At 35.6% G+C, this 22,307-nt stretch overlaps 1 protein-coding gene and 1 long non-coding RNA gene across 4 annotated transcripts in view; both read left to right on the top strand.

Annotated features, from left to right (window-relative positions):
* Positions 1-376: 376 nt before the first annotated feature.
* LOC110785273 (uncharacterized) lies at positions 377-7,062 on the top strand. 3 transcript variants are annotated; one of them, XM_056827242.1, is made up of 3 exons: positions 377-912; positions 2,768-3,080; positions 5,997-7,062. In XM_056827242.1, the coding sequence occupies exons 2-3, from the start codon at positions 2,802-2,804 to the stop codon at positions 6,747-6,749; spliced, it is 1,032 nt and encodes a 343-aa protein (XP_056683220.1). In that variant the 5' UTR covers positions 377-912; positions 2,768-2,801; the 3' UTR covers positions 6,750-7,062. The 3 variants fall into 3 exon arrangements, with proteins under 3 accessions (XP_056683220.1, XP_056683219.1, XP_021845413.2); XM_056827241.1 differs by having other exon boundaries at positions 378-912; positions 1,014-3,080; positions 5,997-7,061; XM_021989721.2 differs by having other exon boundaries at positions 378-3,080; positions 5,997-7,061.
* A 4,240-nt stretch (positions 7,063-11,302) lies between these two features.
* The window catches only part of LOC130472513 (uncharacterized), a 36,727-nt gene continuing 25,722 nt past the window's right edge, over positions 11,303-22,307 (top strand). Inside the window, exons 1-4 of the long non-coding RNA XR_008932987.1 lie at positions 11,303-16,099; positions 16,586-16,646; positions 16,750-16,955; positions 17,109-17,404. This is a non-coding gene — a long non-coding RNA (uncharacterized lncRNA). The remainder of the gene's footprint in view (positions 16,100-16,585; positions 16,647-16,749; positions 16,956-17,108; positions 17,405-22,307) is intronic.

The raw sequence follows: 22,307 nt of genomic DNA, 5'->3' as shown, positions 1-22,307 counted from the left end.
AGACTACTAAGTTGTTGTCACATGTATGTTAACAAAGGGACTAACCTTTTGTTTATATGGGTTAATTTTGGTAGGTAAGTGAATAGCAGGTCCTATACGGCAAAAAAATATTATAGGTCCCAAACGGTGAAAAAATTAAAAGTTTAGTCCCGATCTTTGTGCTTAACTCTGTTTTAATTGGTTTGGTTATTTTTTTATATAGTGAACCATATTTTTGGATTTGTTTTCTTATGTATCTTTTATTTTTGACTAAAAAACGAGCGATTTCCGACAATAATGTTGAATGATTTGTTAAAATTCTCAAATAATGGGGCACATAAGCAAGAAAATTGGCCTACTTTTTTTTATTAATTAGTCAGCATAAACCGCCAATTGAAATAGCGGTTAAATGGATAAACCGTTATTTAAATTGGCGGTTTAGTTCTTATTGAACCGTCATCTGAGATTACGGTTTATTTTACACAATAGAAAAAGAACACAACTGCAATGACTCACCAAAGTTAAACAGAAAAATAAATAAAATAAATAAAGGAAAAAAAGGCACGACAATTCCATTTCCCGCATCTCTCTTGAATACTCTGGCAGCAGCAAAACTCCAATTTTTTCTTTAATTTTGATACTATTTTTGTTCAATTCTTGTGGAATTGTAAATTACCACTTTTTATTTTCAACTTTTGTGTTGAATTATTTGTGAACGAATTTTTTTTCTACCCTTCTACCCGCTAATTCTCTGATCTCTCGATCACCTTATGTCGCTCACCGGCCGTCACCGTCGCCGTTGGAGGAGTTATCGACCGTCACCGCTGGAAGAGTCATCGACCGTCATCGCCAGAAGAGTCATTGACTGTCACCGCTGTCAAATCCCTTTTGCGAATTTGCCACCAAACCACCAGCAACGGTGACCGCAACAAGGTAAATTGCCCTATATTTTTTTTATTTGATTATGTTATGTATGAGATTGCTAATTGATCATAATCGATCAAGATTATCAATTGTAATTTTTTGAATTGTAGATGCTAGAAATTAGCTTGGTAATCCTAAGTATGTGGAACTGTGGCAGTGTATGTGGTGTAATGTTTAAAAGTAAATCGCTATTTGAGTTGGCGGTTACTCCACAAAACCGCTAACTCAGATGTCTGTTTACTTCAATACGAAATCATCATTTTTGAATTAGCGGTTCGTTGTAAAAAAAGGTATGTTTTATTAACTTTTGCTTACATGGACAATAAAATGGGACTTGACATAAATTTGAACGTATTTTAGAAATTTTAGAATCATCTAGCATTATTATCGGAAATCACTCCTAAAAAATAAGTATTTTATTTATAAACATTCAAATCCCAATATTTATAAAGCTTTGAACTTCTATTACTATTCACTCAGTAGTGCAATTACCTACATACCCCTAATTTCCTTCTTTGTTTTTCTTTTGCTTATTCTTATCAATAGTGTAATGTCTATTTTCACCCTTCTTTTTGTGTTTGCTTTTCTATGAGATACCCCGCCCCTTCAATTTTCAACCTAATCACGTCGCTAATGTTTCATGTGGAATACTACAATAACAATTTCGGAAGGCTTAAGTTGCATGTGGAATGTTAAAATATCAATGAAACCACTTGTAAATGTATTTATAATCCTAACACTTATAAAGCATTGAACTTATATTACTATTCACCCAATAGTGCAATTACCTACATACCCCTAATTTCCTTGTTTGTTTATTTTTTTTCTTATTCTTATCAATAGTGTAATGTCTATTTAATTTTCACCCTTCTTTTTGTCTTTGCTTTTATATAAGATGCCCCCACTTCCATTTTCAACCTAATCACGTTGCTAATGTTTCATGTGGAATACTACAATAACAATTTCTGAGAGCTTAATGTTGCATGTGGAGTGTTAAAATTGTTAGATATAATTTATGGGATGAAGAATTATGGCCGTGATAATCACTGTCCTTAAAGTAATATTAGCCCCCACTATTTCTTGCTATGGGTTACCGGCTAAGATACTTCCATGATTTCCCTAAACTGAGATTAATTGTAGCAAAGCAATAATTTCCATATGAACGTAGAAGCAGTTTTTGAGATAGAGAGGAAGAGAAGAAGATAGAGATTAATGAGAACAGTTAGTAATATAAATAGCCAGAGAAACTGACTTGAAATAACGTAACTGTTCAAAATAAAGAGATAAGATTAAGAGGAAGTTAATTAACCGCTAATTACGTGATTAACCAAAAAACGTAATTAAATATTAACTAAGTGCTAATCTTGGCTATTAATATATAGTAATATTAATAGCCTATCACAAGCACTCCCAAGCCCAGAGCACACATTAGCCCTACTAGTAGGCCCACTTCTATTCAAACATAAAAGGTGGTCTACTAATATAAACAACTCTTTACATCTCCATTCTATCAATGTGGGACAATTCCCAACAACAAAAACTCACCATTCTTAAAGACTACTCTAACAAAAATATCAATGAAACCACTTGTAAATGTATTTATAATAACATATTATCAATTACGAGCCAATCGAGCTTCAACTTTTTTTTCCTAGAGTTCGCCATAAATTTGTAAATGTCCTTCTATGAAACAAGTTTTTTATAAATTGAAAGGAAGAGTTCGCCATAAGAGTTTAATAACAAGTACGAAACAAACGGAATGCGATTTGATCCTCTTTTCTGAAGATGTGAATCAGTTCCATGTGTTATTTCATTTTCAAAATGTCAAGCCAGAAGTGCTAATAACGGGTCTTCATGGCCCAAGTGTTCCGGGTCCGAGGCACGCTTTATGGAGAAATATGGCTGACACCCTCCCTCTGCCGGAAACTCCTTGGTTGGTGGTAGGGGATTCGAATGAGGTTACGTCGCAGTCTGAAAAAATGGGGGGCCGCCCTTTTCGAAGTGGGCAATGTACGGATTTGCAAAATTTCATGGATGTGGCAGGATTGGTTGATTTGGGGTATCATGGTAACCCGTACACTTGGACCAATGCTCGAGATGGAGCGGGATTGATCAAGGAAAGGCTTGATAGGGCCCTTGCAAACTCGCCATGGATTGATACGTTTCCGCATACTAAGGTACAACATTTACCTCGTACTCATTCCGATCATTGTCCTATTATTGTTTCGCTTTATGATGATGTGTTAGTTGGTCCCTTTCCCTTTCGTTGTAAGGAGGTTTGGATGGAACATCCGAACTTTAAAGATTTCTTTTTAAATAATTGGTCAACATGTGATTTTGATTTTCTTAAGGGTAGAGATTGTTTTTTGGCTATTATCCCTAACTGGAATAGTAATGTTTTTGGCAACTTAAGATTGCAAAAAAAGCGATTAATAGCTCGTCTTAAAGGTACTCAGTTGGCCTTGTCTAGGGGTTATAGTCCGTTTTTGGTAAGTTTAGAAAAAGATCTTCTTAGTCAACTAAATGATATTTTTAAAAAGGAGAGATTGATTTGGGCGCAAAAGGCAGGCATAAATTGGAGGAAATTTGGGGATTATAATACCAAGTATTTTCATATTCTTGCTAAAGTCCGAAAGAGTAGGGGGAAGATCCTAACTTTAAAAAATAATGAGGGTGCTTGGATCAAAGATTTAGAGAGTTTGAAGGAATTAGCGGTATCCTACTTTGAGACTCTGTTCCAAACCACTTTGATCAAGAGTAGTTTAGGAGTCATGTATTCCAATGTCAATACCTTACTGGATAAAGAAAGACTAAGTTTGATACAACCTGTGTCGAAGGAGGAGGTTTGGAACAATCTGAAGTTAATGGATCCCATAAAGAGCCCAGGCCCAGATGACATCCAGCCCATTTTCTTTCAAAAGTATTGGGCTGAGTTGGGGGATAGCATTTTTCGTTTCTGTTCCTCTTGTTTCACTAATGCAGCCATTCCTTCAGATATTAATCGATCTTTCATTACCCTTATTCCCAAAGTTGATGCCCCGGAGACCATGAGAGAGTTCAGGCCCATTGGGTTATGTAACACAATCTATAAGCTCATTACTAAGATTATAACCAGTAGGATAAGACCCATTTTGAATAGAATTATTAGTCCGTTCCAGTCTAGTTTTATTCAGGGACGGGGCATTGAGGATAATATTATTCTAGTTAAAGAAATGGCCCATGTATTTCATAAAAGTAGAAAGGGCAGGAAAATGATGGCCCTTAAACTTGATTTGATCAAGGCCTATGACAGCCTAGAGTGGAGCTTCATTCGGGATACTTTAGTTAGCTTTGACTTCCCCACTCCTTTAATTGATTTAATTATGTCATGTGTTACTACTTCTCGTATTAGTGTTCTTTGGAATGGGGCCATCACTAGGGAATTTTTGCCGTCTAGGGGTATTCGTCAGGGTGATCCTTTGTCCTCATATATTTTTGTGCTATGCCTAGATAGACTTTTTATGCTCATTCAAAGTGAGGTTAACCTAGGCAATTGGAAACCCATTTCTCTTTCGAAAACAGTTAAGATCTCCCACGTGTTTTATGCAGATGATGTTTTCCTATTTGGTACAGCCTCTGCCCAGAATATGAACAGTATGCTTGATGTGCTTAACAATTTTGGGAATATATCAGGTCTTCGTATTAATATGCAAAAGTCTAGCTTAATTTTCCCTACTCATATGTCGCATGTTGTTCGTAGTTCTATTGCTAATACTCATGGTTTGAAAATTACCTCTTCGTTTGGTAAGTATTTAGGGGTGGATATCCGACCTCATAAATTGAAAATCGCTAATTTTGTGGGCTTACTGGATAAGACTTTAGATAGGATTAAAGGGTGGCAAGCTAAATTGTTAAATATGGCAGGACGATGCACCTTAATCAAATCTGTTCTTAATACTTACCCTCTTTACAATATGAAAACTTCTCTTTTGCCTAGTGTCATTATTAGCAAGTTGGAGAAAGCAAGTCGGAAATTTTTATGGAATAAGGTGGATAGGTCTAGATTCATGGTCCGTACTAGTTGGGATAATGTTACTAGACCCCTCAATATGGGTGGATTAGGAATTAAGTGGCTAAGGGAGTGGAATTTGGCGTTTATGGCCAAGCTAGGATGGAAAATGATAACGTGTCCAGACAAAATTTGGGTTCGTCTTTTTACAGAAAAGTATCTTAAGCGGGCTAATTTTCTTGATTGTATTTCGGGATCTCACCAATCTCCGATGTGGAGGGATATTCTTCAGGGTCGCCCTTTATTGTAGAGTGGTCTTATCATTGGTATAGGTAACGGGCAGGATACATCTCTTTGGTATCATCATTGGGTGGGTCCTTTATATAAATGGATAGGTAAGGATATTCCTGATCGTATAGCGCATTATAGGGTGAGTGATATTATTAGGAATGGACATTGGGATTTCTCTAGGGTTGCTCATTTTTTGCCCTCAGATATTTGTGACATGATTAGATCAGTCCCTTTGGCTAATAGGTCGAGTGTGGAGGATTTTATAAGATGGGTGCCTACCAAGAATGGAGTTTTTTCGGTAAAATCTGCTTATTTCCTTCTACTTCATAGCCACGCTGGATCTCTTCCTACTCTAGATGAGTTTAACTGGAAGTCTATTTGGAGAATTAAGGTTCCTTTTAAATACAAAATGCTCTTATGGAACGCTTGTCATGAAATCTTACCGGTAGCTGAGAGGTTGCATTGGAGGTTGAATGTTATCTCTTCCACTTGTTGTCGTTGTACCTTCTTAGATGAAACTCATTTACACTTGTTTAGGGATTGCGGGGATTCTAGTATTCTCTGGAATTATATTTTTACTCGTTTAGTCCCCAATCATAAAATTAAGTTGCAAACGTTTTTCAGTCTGGATTGGAGGGATTGGGATAGGTTTAATTTAGCTCAAGGGCCTGTGTGGTCGGTTACTTACTGTGTTTCTCTATGGCATATTTGGAAGGCTCGGAATCGGGTTGTTTTTTATCATAAAATGTTAAAGTAATTTTCGGTTTACTCTGCTTTTTATGTGGATTTAATGGCTACTAACAAGATACTACAGGGGAAAGGAAAGGAACAGGTGCGTAAGGACGAGTTAATCTGGTTACCACCAGCATATGAGTTTTTGAAACTCAACACGGATGGTAGCTGGAAAGCAAGGAATGAAGCAGGAGGTGGTGGAGTTTTTCGCGGTGCCACAGGTAAATGGTATATGGGTTTTGCAAGTAAATTCAATGCCATCACACCATTGGCTGCGGAATTATATGCGGTTAGAGAAGGGTTGATAATGGCAGCAGATTATGGCATTCAAAACTTGGAGCTGGAAACTGATGCGCAGGTTTTAGTTACTATGCTTGAGGCTGTGAATGACGCATATCATGATGAATTACGACCAGTGTTGGTGGATGTAGCTCAGTTTATGGCCAGATTTCATGCGATTGTAGTCAAGCACATTCCAAAGGTGAAGAACAAGGTGGCTCATGAGTTAGCTTCTTATGCGATTGATATGGCGGTAGGGCATAAGATGTTTTTGAGCCCTCCTCCATTCGCAGCCATTGCCTATGAGGGGGATTTGCAGAAGTTGGAGGATGCAGAAAAGGGAAGGTTGTTGCGTGCCACAAGCAGCAGCATGCCTATTGATTTGGAAGCCCCTCCTATTGAGGATGGTGAATGCGAGGTGGTTTCTACTTCGATTCTTTTTGGTACCATTCCAACAACGGTAACAACAACTATTCCAGTGCGTGGTAGCAGCAGGGGAGTGGGAAGTAGCGTGCAGTCCATGGATGAAGGAAGTGCGAGATCTGGCACAGGGTAAATTCAGTAGGAATGTGTGGTGTTCCCTCAGCTTGGATGTCTAATATGATGAGTGGTTTGCCAGTTGAGGTTTTTTGGTTGTTTTTGTTGTACAGTTTATGGGAGCTTTTGGTGGGTTTGTTCTTACTGTGATTTTATCGGGTCGCAAGTTTTTGGGTCAATCCCGATATCGATGTAAAACCTACCTTTTTAGTTTAATAATAATAATCTTCGTTGTTGCGTAACAAGTACGAAACAAACAAAACTTATATGCTACAGTGAAAGGAAGAGTTGTTCCTTCCATAAAATAAATAAAAGAGGAGTTAGTCAGCGTGTATATCAACGATTAAAATACAATTAAAAGGACATGTATGTAATCAACTAAATACAATTAAATACTCCCTCTGTTCCATAATGTTCCTCATGTTTACTATTTATGTGGTCAAAGTTTAAAAAATTTGACCGCAATTAATAGTATGATTAAGAGTATAAATGTTAATTTGTGGGATATCATTGGATTCGTTTCAATATAAATTTTCTAAATATCAATTTTTTATAATTTTTATTAATACGAAATTAAAATTATTAACGGTCAAAGTAGTGCATTGGAGACCGCACATAATGAAAAAGTGAGGAACATTATGGAACGGATGGAGTACCTAAAAAAAAACTAACTACAATTAAATAAGGTAAATCTCATCAAAGTACGGAGTACTATCTATATCTATACTAATATATTAAAAGGCGTTGATAAACAAGCCTATGTGCCACGTGACACTCGCACTAATCTCATTCCAACGTTCCATGTCATACACAATTATTTAAAAATGATAAATATGTGTGGTACAAGTCTTGAACCCGTGACCTCTAATTTGTAAACCAAACAATTAACCACTACTCCAAATCATATTATATATTATTTTTTCATAACAAAATATAATAAATGACAATTTAATAATACAAAGTATTGAATTTATTTAAAAATTTTATATGTGTATCAACCCGGGACATCGCCCGGGCCCAAATACTAGTTCATAATTAAACGAACTTGATTAATTCCACTTGGAAAAATGAAGATTAAGCTAATTAGGATACAATTTTCAAATTTTCGCAAGTGGGCAATACAACTTTCTTCCAATATAAAGCAACAAATTAATCCGTAAGAGTCAGAGCTTTTTGTCATGCTAGCAATGAGAATACGGAGTACATGTGAATCAATTTTCATAATTTAAATCAATAGAAGAAATTTTAGCAAATCTCCACCGACCAGCAATGTCGACTTAGGTTTTAGGAAAATAAAAAGAATCCAGAAAGTATAAAAATGGGAATCCAAAAAATAATTCCAAACCGGTTCCCTTTAAAGAAAAAAAACAAATCGTCAAAATAGTAACTTGTTTCAAAATACAATTTTAAAATAATTATTTTGATAATTCAAATTTAAAAAGTAGCTAGTTTGGTATAAAAACACGAATATATCGATTTATTCAATCTCAAGGTTTTCTTATTTCTATGTACCAAAAGAATTTTGTGATCGTACTCAAAATATCAAACAAATTCATTCGTAATTGTCAAGTACTTTGAACGTAATATTTACACGTAAACCCAAATGTGAACTTGTCGAAATTCATTATTTTATACTTCTTCCATTTCCACAATACATGCAATATTTCTTTTGCGCGTATTAATATATCTAAATGCGTATAAGTAAACATTATAAGAACTTGATATTTGAAATCATAGCATTGATACGAAATTAACAAAATCTCACTTGACTAATAATGGTAAAAGAAAGACTGTCAAAGTTGATTAATAAATAGTGCCATAAATAAGAATACCACGCACGTAGTAACTTTTTATATATAATTTGTCTAAATTGTGAACTAATTTTGGTGAATATTGATCTTTAAGTGGCCCTTTATTTTAAAAATAATGTAAGTCTAATTATTTAAATTTAGTGGGGGTATGAATGTATGATTTCTTGATCAGAAACTCAACTTATTTAAATTGATTCTGTCTAATTCTTTCCGATCAGTAGAACAAGACCTAAATCTTTTAGTGCTCATCCTTCGATTTGGGAATAATATTAGAAAGAAAGCCAAGCAACTATAAGACAGCTTGAGTTTGATAGAATATACAAACCCATATGATTTATTTTGTGCTTACATTTTATAATATCCATTTGAATTAAAGAAAGAAAAATATGTTAAAGGAGTTTGTTTATTACATCAACTCATATGAAATGTGTTGGACAAATGGACAGCGGACACGAAGCTAGGTTGTTTTGGGACCAACCCTATTATAATAAGAAAATTTTGTGAAACACTACCTTAATGTTGGACGTTTTGTGAATTACCTTATAAAAACTTTTTTATATTTTCCTACCTTATAAGTTTGATATGTTTAAGTAACACTACCTTGTAACCGAAAACGTTAAATCTCTCCGTTTGTGGGCCCCACCTCCGACGACTTTATTCCATTTTTCTTTCTTCTTTCTCAATCTCTGTTCTCTACTACTCTCTCTCAATCTTTGTCCTCTCGTTCCTCAATCTCTACTTCTCTTTCTCAATCTTTGACTTTTTGTCCTCTCATTTCTGTAGTATATCAATTTCAACTTCTCTCTCCTTCGTGAAGCGGTAGACTTGCTGAGGAAGCTGCCATGTACTTGTGAGTTTTCCTCCCCTTTTAGAATTTCTCACATTCAATCAATTCGGTTGCATTCTTCCTAAATTCGTGAATTATATACATTTCACAGTTACTAGTTTGAATGTTGAACCCTCTAGTTTCGTAACACCCTAATAATTCCTTGCTTTTATAAAATCATTTTTCAACTTAAAATAAAGGAATTACTAAAGTATTACCGCCACCGTGATAACGGTTAAGGCTATTACCAGAATTACGCACCGGAATTTAATGTCAACTAACTTTTAAAAAACATAATTAATGAAATATCGAGGCCTCCTACAATTTGGAACCATAATGGCCCAAAACCCAAAGTATAAATAATTCAAACATTTCAAACATAATTAAAGTAAAGTTAAATAGTTCAAAATACGAAAACATGCAACTCTCTCGATCATCCCAAGCCACATGATTCCGATCTACCAACCTGCTATATTATTCTACTCCCCATCAATGCAAATGCAAATGATAGATCATCATAGGGTCATTAAGGCAAAGGTCATGACCAAAACACACAAAGCACGTAGTCAGCAAAAGCTGAGTACTTACAAGAATAGAGTGAACTGAAACTAAAACATGCATCACTCACTAAGTATTAATCAACATGCAAAAGCCATATAATAATAAACAATCAACTATGAATACAAGACTCGACTCTTGACTCACAATTTAATTAGAATAAGCTTCGAACGGGCCAAAAGAATATTCCATAAAGGAAAAAGGTGATGGGAGCCAACCATACACCAAATAATAAATAATAAATTCGGGCCATACCGAGTGTCGGGCCATACCAACGGAATTCCTGCGCATATTATAAATGAAACAACGTCTTGTATCATTAGTAGGAGTACGAGCTTTCCGGAAAGACTCCCCACATTGTTCATACTCAAGGTATATACGTTCCAAGAGTTTTGAAGCTTGTTCTGGTTGCACTTTACGTTTATTAATATTTTATTAGAGGTGAACTCAAGACTCAACAACGTACATTCATTCAATTAATAAACAACAACCAAAACAATCTTATTTTAAATGCTTTAGGACTTGTGATCAACAAGGCAAGACACTTGTGAAATTACTACCATGTTCCTCCTCACCAAAGTGAGACTCCACATCATGCACATTAACATGAGGGTTGTGCCCTTGCACGATAAATCCTAATTCATTTCATACATAATATTCCCAAGTGAACTCTACATGTGCGGTGACTTACGTGAGCTAACCCTTCACATGTGGTAAAATAAGTAGTACAACGAGGCACGAATGATTGGCTCAAAGTATGCTAGACATCCCGTACAATAGCATACAGATAAATAATCCATCCCTTGCATGTGAAACAAACCATACATGCATAAATATTGAACAACATGATTGACAATGAAATCCATACTCATAATAATTTCAACATGCTTGTTCAACAATTAATCCAATAAATCCAACATCACAAATCACATGCTCGTTCACCAAAATAAACATGATTCCACATAATATAATTCACATCATCAACAATCATGTAATGTCATTGACAAAAGGTGTGGTCGCCCTAGACTTGTACGTACCTTGAATACCTAAGCGTAGGGGCCACTTTGCAATAACGAGCACTCAACTAGAAATCACCTCCTATCATCAAAATAATGAAACTTAAATTATTTCCATGTTCATTAAATTTCCAGCAACTTTATAAAATTTAAAACCTCCTTTAAACTTTAGAATTCAATCGTTTTTCAATAATATAATCGTCCCGATTTGCGAAATCAATCCTAGTACAAAACATACTTTTTCCGCCTTTAAAATCAATAAAAATCGACACTTTAAGCCTTTATTCAAATCTGAAAATATAATTGATTATCGTGATTAAAATCATCACCTAATTATGCTAATCAATTGACTCATTAGGTCTAGGTTAAAACCCTAACTTGAAAATCCCAATAAAACTAGTTTATTATCATAAAAATCAATGATTTATTCAATAAACAAATCTGAAAATTCATCCTTTAATAATTAAAACAACCCTAATGAATCACAACACGCAAATCCTCAAACCACGGTATTCATAACCGGTTCCCAGCATTTTAATTACTCAAAACAATATTAATATTATAATTTAAAATACGAAATTTAAATAGAATAGGAATAGAAGAAGAGAATTATACCAATCCGGCCTATAGCACGAAACAACCACGAATTATAGTGATTGGGAGAAAAAGAAATTGAATTACGAACACGAACAACACACACACACACACGCGTGTGTGCGCGCAGGGGCGAAGGGACGCAGCAGCGCTTGCGCGCGGGATAGGGCACACGACACGCTGGGGCGCGCGCGCGAGAGGAGGGGCAAGAGAGCGGGGGTGTGCGCTGAGCACACGAGCAACAACAAGGCACAGCAGCAGCGCAGGCACGAGGGCACGCTGCGGGCGAGCGACGAGAGGGAGTGCGGGCGCTGGCGCGCGAGGGGCGAGAGAGGGAGTGTTGGGCGCTGGGCGCGGCAGCACACGAGGGCACAAGGGAGAGCAGCAACGACGCAACAGCACGAGGCTCGTGCTTGCGGGCCGAGTGAGCCGGTCGAACAAAGGGAGAGAGAAAGAGGAGTGTTGGGCAAGAAAGAGAGAAAAGGGTTTATGACAAAATAGGGGGTCATTTAATGATGAGGAGTCCTATTTATAGGCTCCTTATTGTAATGGGCTAGGCTTAGGAAATTAGAATTGAGCTAGCTTAGGACTTGAATTAAAATCTTTTGATTGGGCTCGTTTAATAAAACGAATTGGACTTTTCATTTAAAACCCGAAGCCTTTAAATATCGTTTGCAACTCATTTAATTTCCCGACTCAAGAATTAAATTCGTTTCGTAATTAATTAAAATAATAAATATTCTAATTAATTAAAATACATTAAATAAAATACATTTAAATATTATTTAAATGATAATAAATCGTAAAATGCTTTATAAATATAATAAAATATACTTATAAATATTATAAAATACTAGGTATTACAAGTTTGTTCAATTTAATTAACTGTATTTTTATCATAATTGAGTAGGATTTTTGAACTTGATAATTGTGGAACTTTTTCTGGGTTTTGAATGATAATGAATTCGAACGTAATAGTACCTAGTGCAGCTGAAAGCAAAGGTGAACCTGTATTCTTGCTCATTGACACATGCCATGAAGCAACTCCATCATGTACTTGTGAGGGTCCAACAACATTTATCAAATCGTCAGGAGGAATTTGCATTTGCTTTCCTATCTTCACAGTTCACATCATTGACAGGATCAAGTAGCTCGCGATACCAAATTGCAGAAAGGTTTCCTTTTATTTACTGATAATTCCAACGCTAGTGAGAAGAAACCTTGCTCACGTCATAGGAGGCTGCACTTATTGAATAATTTTCATGATCAGAGTAGATCTAGAAAGTTCTGTTGTTTCTGTGATCTCTATGGAAAGCCTGGATAAACCCATTTTTACAGTTCATTGTCATTGAATTAAGTTATTTACGACTCGCAAACAACGTCCACATTATATCCTTTATCATTTGATATAGTTGCAGGTTACACGATAACTAATAAGAATCCACAAACACATTATTTTAGCAGAGATGGAAAGAAATAGTTTGTCAGTCAACCTCAACTTGATTTTCTTGAGTTATTGGCAAACTGTTGTACTTTTATATGATCTGATTGACATGCGCTGTTGTTATTTCAACGGTGGAGTTGACAATATACCACATTCTTAACAAGGGACGTTGAAGAAGCTCGAAGCGAAGTCCAGATGCAAGGTCATCCAAAGATTTTGTTGTGTATACGCGCGTAAAGTGCCACGGTGGTCATATTCTTGAGTTATTGAGAAAGAGAAAGAGAAGTAAGAGATTGAGAAAGAGAAGTAAGAGATTGAGAAATGGGAGGACAAAGATTGAGAAATAGTAGAAGAGAACAGAGATTCAGAAAGAGGAAAAAAAGAAATGGAATAAAGTCGTTGGGGTGGGATCCACAAACGGAGAGATTTAACGTTTTCTGTTACAAGGTAGTGTTACTAAAACATATCAAACTTATAAGCTAGGAAAATATAAAAAAGTTTTTATAAGGTAGTAATTCACAAAACGTCCAAACATTAAGGTAGTGTTTCACAAAATTTCCTTATAATAATGAGAGAACAAATATACCTCTTTTGTGATCTACAAACGCACCACCACCTTAACTATCCGAAAGGATGAATTATAATGACCCAATAACAAAGGAAAAGGGTTAAGAGAGTAAAGAATATAATGAAAATTCACGTTGTTGATCTAAACTAGCTTTTGAGCCCGTTCATAGTTGTATAGTGGTTGTTAAGATGTCTTTTGAAGTTTTAATTAGTGATTAATTATGATTTTTGGTAATATATAAATTAAATAGAGGTGTAATTTGAAGGTTGGAAAAATATAAAAATTATATGTTGAATAAATATTTGGATGTTAAAGGGGTGGAGTGGAAGAGACTAATGAGTATATTAGACTATTAATAACTTGATGTTGAATAAGGAAAATAGAGTGGAAGAGGCATTAGAAGTTGTAAATCATAGAAACAATAAAGAAAAATTGAAAAAAAAAACAAAACAAAATGATGGATGAAAGGAGAGATGCCACATGGCTTCTAATAATCTATGGTGTTCCTTTTTAAATACTAGGTATAGACTAGGTATAGATGGTTTTGATGATGACAAGCAAATTTTACTAATAAATGTTTAAGTTTCTATTCAAAGAAAACCAGGAGTACATTCCAGAGTAGGAACAAGAGAAGGTCAAAGCATGCAGACTTGGACAATCAGAGAAACTGATCAAGCTGGCATAATTAAGTTCCTGAAGCTGCCGAATTTCTGAGGAACAACAAACATGCAGAGCATCATGGAACATGAAGACGTGAAAGTTCCTGAAGGGAACACTGCCAAGTTACTGAGGAACAACCAACATGCGGAGCAACATGGAACATGAAGACATCAAATAAAAGCTTATTTTCTAGGATTCATGTAAGTATGTAGTAACCTCAAAAATTATGCAACAAGGTACTAATTAAAAGGAACTTGGAGGAATTGCACGTGATCTAAAGTAGTAAAATAAAGTTTCTCTAATAAGATTAATATTTTCTAAAGAAAGATTTTATAAAATACAAATAGAATTTTATTGTGAAGAAAAAAAAAGAAAAAAAAAATTAAGTTTTGGAAAACACACCTTGGATCCTATTTTACAAAACGTTACTTTTTCCCCAAGGGTTTTATTAAGTCACGTTTTTCTATTTCCGCTCTTTCAAATGGGAATTCTGTTGAGAAAATTCAGGCTCGTCGAACCTTGACTCCCACGTTCTCATCAACTGAATAGGTAACGGGAACATGCCTAGAATCATGGCAACATGAAAGTTAGTTGAGGAGATTAAGGGGGGAGCTGTTAGGAGTTCCAACACTATAAAAGAGGATCTTGTCATTCATTGTCATTCTAGTAGGTCTTGTTGTTTAAGAGGAAAAACGTTTTAAAAGAAATATGATTTGTTTTCCACGTGTTTGAGCTAGTCTATTAATTCCAAGTTCCTTGAAGTTCTAAGTTCCTCATTGTTATTTCATATTCTACATATTAGAGGGATATCAATCTTTAGAGTTTGTTTTGAGAGTTGGGAAAGGGTTCGAGTGAACTCTTGTAAAGGGGAATTGCTCAAGGGTTTGAGTGAATTCTTGTATCAAGTTTTGGGTAGTTCTTGATGTGTATGGGGTAGGAACTTGAGTGAGTTCTTGTTGTATTTCGGTAGGCCTTGAGCGAAGTCTATAAGAGAGAAACAAGGAGGCTTTGAGTAAGAGAAACTTCTAGGGAAGTCAGAGAGAGCGTAGTTGTTTGAGGGAACAACTATTGGGAACTTGAGTTCGTAGAGTAACTCAAGTAATGCCTCAATTCCTTATAGGTTTGTAACAGAGTTGTTTCCCTATAGTGATATGAGTTTGAATTGAAATCCTAGTGGGTCTAAGTTTTCTTTCTAGTTGATCCTAGAAAGCTTCCTTGTAAGATCTCTCTTGCATTGTTTCTATACTTGCTTTTAAGTTCCTTTATAATTCCGCAAAAATTGGCTAGCAAGTTACATACTACAACTCCCCCCCCCCCCTTATTTTAGCGTTCTATCTGAATAACACACGTACTCTTCATATGAGATAATATTTTTGAGGAACTTTATGTTTATTCAATTATTATGCTATTGTATTATCTCATTTTACTAACCTACTAACATTAAGCTGCACAAAGTGTTTTCTTTGGGTTTGTTTTACGCGGTATATACACTAGTAGAAAAATCGACATGTGCTTCCCTTCAAGTGCGGCTCATTTTAGAAAATTTGCAGCACTTGAGTTCAAGTGCGGGCTTTAAACTCAAGTGCGGCTCATTTAAAAATGAGTAGCACAAATTTTTTCCAAAAATAGAGACAGCCCACAATTGATTTCCCACAAAAAGAAAGCTGTGATTTTTTTCATTTTCCCGCTCCTCGTCCTTCCCCTTCTCTGCTTCTACCGCTGCTTCTTCCACCACCGCTGCTGCTTCTGCCATCGCCACTTTTGAGATGAAGAACGTAGTTTCGAGGATATTCCATCTTGAGTCGCCCCCATCCACCCACACAACCAGAAGCTTTGAGTTGCCCTAATTTGAACAAATCCTTCAACGATTATGCTTAATTCAAGTTTCCCCGGTAATTACTCTTTACCTATGTGATTCAAATTTCGTTTTAGTTTAATTTTGATTTAAAATTCAAGTTCATACGGTCGAATCACTCTTTAGCTAATTGGTTAGATGTTCTTTCCATTTTATTTGATTCTTTTGTCCTGAATAATCGATTTTCATATTTATCTCTATCGGTTATAATTTTTAACCTAATTCGGTCGTTTATTTTTCCTGATTTCATGCCTAATTTTATTTTTAATTACTAATTTCTGAATTTCAGTTGCTCAACTCTTGTTCATAATCTCTAAATCTCAATTTCTCTGATTTTGATTCTAATTTTAATTAGTGATTTTTATTTTGTGGTTTTGAATTAAATGGGTAATTTACGGGTTGATATTGGTGAATATATAGTAAATTCAGGTGTGATTCAGGCCCTGAAATTCGTATCTTTTCTGGTGTCAAGTCTGTGACATTACATGATGAAGTTAATTGAATAGTGTCTGCTTTAAATTAGGTGTGGGATGCTCTTGAAATTCTTGATGCTGCTGATGTTCACCAGAAGCTTCACCTGATATGTATATCCCTTATCAGACTTTTTCTGAATGTTCTTATACAGTTTACTACGTAATTGAATCATGCGAATTATCATTGAAGATATTGCTAAATTTTCTTATGTAGAGTTGAAATTCACTCGGCCAGAGTTGTTCCAAAGCTTGTAGCTGGAAAACCCGAAGGCTGGAATAGTGAGTGATTCCTCTGGTTCTGTCGGTGTATCTTCTGCTTTTTTTGAAGCTCAAGTAATCCTTATCTGTCACAGATATGTGAGAGTAATTGATGTAACATTTTCTACCATGTACGATATAAAAGATGCATATGCTTGGCCTGTGAGTTCACATCTTTTGTTTCTCTAGTTTTCCTTTGCTTTACACAAGCTTAAGACTTGAATCAGCGTCTTCTTCCATTGCGATTTAATGAAATTTTTCATCTTATTCAATTATGTGTACATTGATATCAGTGACTGTCTGGTCTTTTTTCAGGAGAGTGTCAATGGCCTCGTTCATATAGGCTAATGTGTAGGACTTCTCTAACTGATTTGCGTGACAATTTTTCAGCTGATGCAAATGGTATTAAGTTCTAATCTAATTGCAGTGAAGCAATAAATCATACATTGATCGACGTTTGTAGAGGGAACAAGTATTTTGGAGTGTATGACGTTGGATTAACACACTGTGAAGCCTGCATATAAGGAAGTTGCTTCTGACACAGAAACATATATGAAGATTGAGGGATTTGTCCAGCAGTTTCACATTTTCTTGCAAATCTGCTATTCTTGGTAAGTAGCTCTATTGTTGTATCTGCTAATGTTGTTGTTATTTCTGCTATTGTTGTGTTGATGTTATTCCGGTTGTTGTTGTTGTTTCCACTATTTATGTTGTTGGTTGTTCTTCTACTGTGTTGCACATGTTTCGTTTGTGTTTCTGGTCTGCTTGTGAAAATGGGGGACTTGGTGTAGGATTGCTTTAGTTTTGGACGTTCCTTTCTTAACTCTTGAATTAGAAGGGGATATTTGATGTTGGTGTTAGAAATCTTTTGAAGCATTATAGATTTCTATGCTTCTACTTGTCAAAATTATGATTTCAGTCATGTCACCATCTACGAAATCTATGGCAAAAGGGTAGTTGTTTGATGTCTGTCATGTCACCACCTATGGAAACAAGGATCCGGACTTATCTTTCTTTCTCTGAAGTTTATTGTCTATTCTGTTTGATCTGTACTGTTCTTGGTGTTGATCTGCTCTTGTATTGTTGTTCTGAGATGGTTTTGCTGTGAAGTCTCAGTTATTATTCTGCTCCCTTGTCTTATGCATTTTGGCACATATTGGCTTGTTGTTTTGTTATTGGTTCAATGTTACTTAAATGCCTCCTCTTTGATATGATATGTACTGCTGCTGTACTAGCTGTTGCTTCCCGAAATATTGGAATCTCAGTTTGGAGCACTAACGAAATTGGATATATTGATCAAAGGAACCCAAAACGTGCATTAATTAGACCAATTAGGTGAAAGTGAGTCTTAGAATCATAAAAATAAGAATACCTGAATAGGTTTTAAGTTTATTTTTTAAGTTCATTATTTCAAAGTTAGGAGTGAACTACCCATTTTGGACAATAAATCAATTATATTGATCGAATGCGCCCTTAATATGCATAGTAGACCAAAGTAGGTGGTGATAGAGTCTTAGGATCATACAAATAAGAATGCTATACATGAATAGTTTTTAAGTTCATTGTTTAGGTTCATTATTTCAAAGTTAGGAATGAACAATAAATTTTATACAATGTGTGACCTATAATGATCGATAAGCTATAAATACACATTACTAGACAACAATAGGCAAGAATGAGTCTTTGAAACATAAAATACTTATTTAGGTTCATTAGTTGAAAGTTCAGAGCGAAATACGTCATTTTAGTCAAAATATGACATATAATGAACAACCTAACCTTAAACGTGCATAACTTTACTAAATCCTCTCTTACTTGTCAAAAAAAAAGTAGGCGAGAATGAGTCTTAGAAACATTAAAATGGGTATAATAAACATATTTAGGGTTTAAAATACTTATTATGTTCATTAGTTGAAATTTGGGACCGAAATAAGTCATTTTAGTCAAACTATGACATATAATGATCAAATGAACCTTAAATGTGCATAACTTGACCAAAGTAGGTAAGAATGAGTCTTAGAAACATAAAACTAAGTATGGTAAACAACTAAGGAAAATTTGGTAATATTAATCCAACCTTTGGCCGATTTTCTTTTATTAATCCCACCTACGACATATTTTTTAATAATCCCACCTTTACTACCCGACGACTTTTATTGGGCTTAAGTGGCCGGTAATCGGTGAAAAAGTCAACGAGATGGTGATGAATTGATGATGATGACTGAATATATCGAGAGAGAGTACTGCCATGTAGAGAAATAATGCCGCTTACAACAGTTTTATGACCTGTTGGGCCCAATAAAAGTTGTTGGGTAATAAAGGTGGGATTATTAAAAAATATGTCGTAGGTGGGCTTAATAAAAGAAAATCGGTCAAAGGTTGGATTAATATTACCAAATTTTCCAACAAGTAAAGGGTTTTAAATACATATTTAAGTTCATTACGTGAAAGTTGGGACCGAAATAATCCATTTTAGTCAATATGTGACCTATAATGATCAAACGAGCCTTAAATCTGCAGAACTTCACCAAATTAGGTGATAATGAGTCTTTGAAACATAAAACAAAGTAAATTAAATATGATAAGGGTTTAAATATTTATTTAAGTTCATTAGTTGAAAGTTATGAGCAAAATAAGCCATTTTAGTCAAAATGTGACCGATAATGAACAAACGAGGCTTAAATGTGCATAACTTCATCAAAATTGATGAGAATGAGTCTTTATAACATTAAACTAAGTATACTAAACATGGAAAGACTTTAAAATACTTATTTAAGTTCATTAGTTGAAAGTTAGGACCGAAATAAGCCATTTTAGTCAAAATGTGGCCGATAATGAACTAACGAGGCTTAAATGTGCATAACTTGACCAAAATGGGTGATGATGAGTGTTTGAAGCATAAAACTAAGTGTATTAAACATGGGAAGACTTTAAAATACGTATTTACGTTCATTAGTTGAAAGTTGGGACCAAAATAAGCCATTCTAGTCAAAATATAACCGATAATGAACTAACGAGGCTTAAATGTGCATAACTTCACCAAAATGGGTGAGAATGAGTCTTTGAAACATAAAAATAAGTATATTAAACATGTAAAGACTTTATAATACTCATTTAAGTTCATTAGTTGAAAGCTGAGACTGAAATAAGCCATTTTAGTCAAAATGTGACCGATAATGAACTATCAAGCCTTAAATGTGCATAACTTGTAACGCCCCGACCTCTAATTCAAGTATTAAAGCATAATTAGCAGCGAAATTAACCTAATTTGGTCGGGACATTACCTGTCGTAATTCCCTCTTGGAAATTACAAGGCAACATCATACATAAGCCATAAAAATCTCCAAATTAATATAATAATCATTTATATTCCCAAAATACAAGTACATAAATTACTAAGAGTCTTTAATTAAACTATTATAAACATCAAGCATAAACTAGGTGAATAATATAAAAGTGAAATTTCTCGCAACTACGCGTTTCCATCGATTCCCGCAGTACCTAAAACGGAAAACAAAACGGTGAGCCGAAGACTCAGTAACGACTACCCTAGCAACGTAAATTCATTTCAACTCATTTTATTTAATAACACAGGGAGAATAGAATAAGTAAAACATTTAATAAAACATCATATCATAAACTTTTAATGAAAACGTCATTCATAAACTTTTAATTAACATGCTAGGTGTCGGCAAGTACAAACCTTGAAGGAATTCTCCACTGGGCCTGGGCCCATAAGAGCCTGGGCTCATCGTAACATGGGGCCTGGGCCCTGGGCCTGGGCTCCTAAACCATGGGAACCTGGGCTCGTAATCCATGGGTGGACAGGTGTCCGTGTTGCATGCATGACCGATAGATAGGAAGATGGTAGTTTATATACCGCCAGACAAACCAGGTCTTTCACTTTCATTTATAATGTTGTATGTAATTTTACCAAGCCTTGGCTTGTATTTCAGTTGAAATAACATAAATTATCATTTTGATCCTGGGATCAATAAAAAATATCGTTTCTTCCATAGCATTGCATAAACATCATTTTATAAGAAAACTCAATCAAATCATATTATAGGAAACAATTTAATCAAATCATATTATAAACAATAATTCAAACAAATCATAATTCATTTCCACAATCCATAAGACATGTCAAAACATTTAATTCATAAATTCAATCATAACATCATATTTTCATAAATCATATTTATAAGGGGATTGCAGGTACTAGCAATAGCCGTTACCTCAATTCCACGATTTGACAGGCCTTTTTCCTTGGTTCGTTCGTCCTGAGCTCCGAGTCCGATTTCTTTCAAAGTATCAAATTATTGAATTAGTACTACAACGATAAATAATCTAAAATCGATATTTTATAAATGATAAATTTTATAAGTAAAGAATTTATAATTAACGAATTTTAATAAAAAGTATATTTTTGAAATTTAATGGAAATATTATTAATCGAAATTTCAATCGAAATATATTTATATATTTCATAAATCGATTTTTATGAAAATATTACTTAAATTCCGTAATTTCAAGCTAATAATTTATTTAGTAAAATCGATAATTAAACCTGAAAAATAATAACGATTTATTAGTGAATAATTATATCGAAAACAAAATTCATAAATATTGATTAATTGAAAATCTGAAAATTCATATATCTTACCCAAAGCCCAAATATCTAGAGTTGGGCCAGCTTATGATTTGGGTTTGCTAAAGCAATAAAATAAGGTCACGTAATTGGGTTTTTGGTTTCCTGGGATTCGACCAAAAGAGAGAGGGGCGGAACAGGGGAGGGCAAAGCAGGAGGAGAGGAGAGGAGAGGAGAGGAGGTGGCCGCCTGAGCTGGGCGGTGCAGCAGCGCAAACCGCGCTGGAGGCGACGATGATGGTGTGAGGGTTCGCGGCGGCATAGCCGCGATGAAGGGAGAAAGGGGTGTTCGAACGGAGGAGGGGAAAGCGGTGGCTGAGTGGTGGCTCGGGCGGTAGCTGATGACTGGGGTAGGGTGGCGCCGCAGGCTATCGCCGGTGATGGCGATGGTGATGGTGGGGTGGTTCAGGGGAGAGAACAGGGGAGGGGAACGTGGGGTGGTTCAGGGAGGTGCGGTGGTGGTCGAAGGTGGCTGGGGCGGTGGTCGAGCAGTGGTGGTCGAGGTGGTAATCGATGGTGGCTTTGGTTGCGTGATGTGGTGCAGCAAAAGGGGAAGGAAAAAGGAAAGCAGAGGAGGGACAGGGGAGGTACGCAGGAGGGGAGGAATAGGGCGAGGGTAATGGTGGTGCGATGGTGGTGCTGGGGGACGACAGCGGTCAGGGTGGTTGGGGTGGTTGTTGGTGGTGGTTGGCAGTGGTGGCCTACGGTGGTTGTTGGTGGTTCGAACAAAGGAGCAAGGGAGTGAGAGTTTCAGTTTTTGGTAATTGATTTTTGGATGTTGAATGTCTGAAATTGGAAGGGAATTTGTATACAGGAAGATTGAAGAACAAGATGAGGTGCTTGGGGTCCAAGTATCTGAATTTG

The sequence above is a fragment of the Spinacia oleracea genome, chromosome 4 (genome assembly GCF_020520425.1).
Source record: "Spinacia oleracea cultivar Varoflay chromosome 4, BTI_SOV_V1, whole genome shotgun sequence".
Lineage (NCBI taxonomy): Eukaryota > Viridiplantae > Streptophyta > Magnoliopsida > Caryophyllales > Amaranthaceae > Spinacia > Spinacia oleracea.
This window is presented reverse-complemented; position numbering and strand designations above follow the sequence as displayed.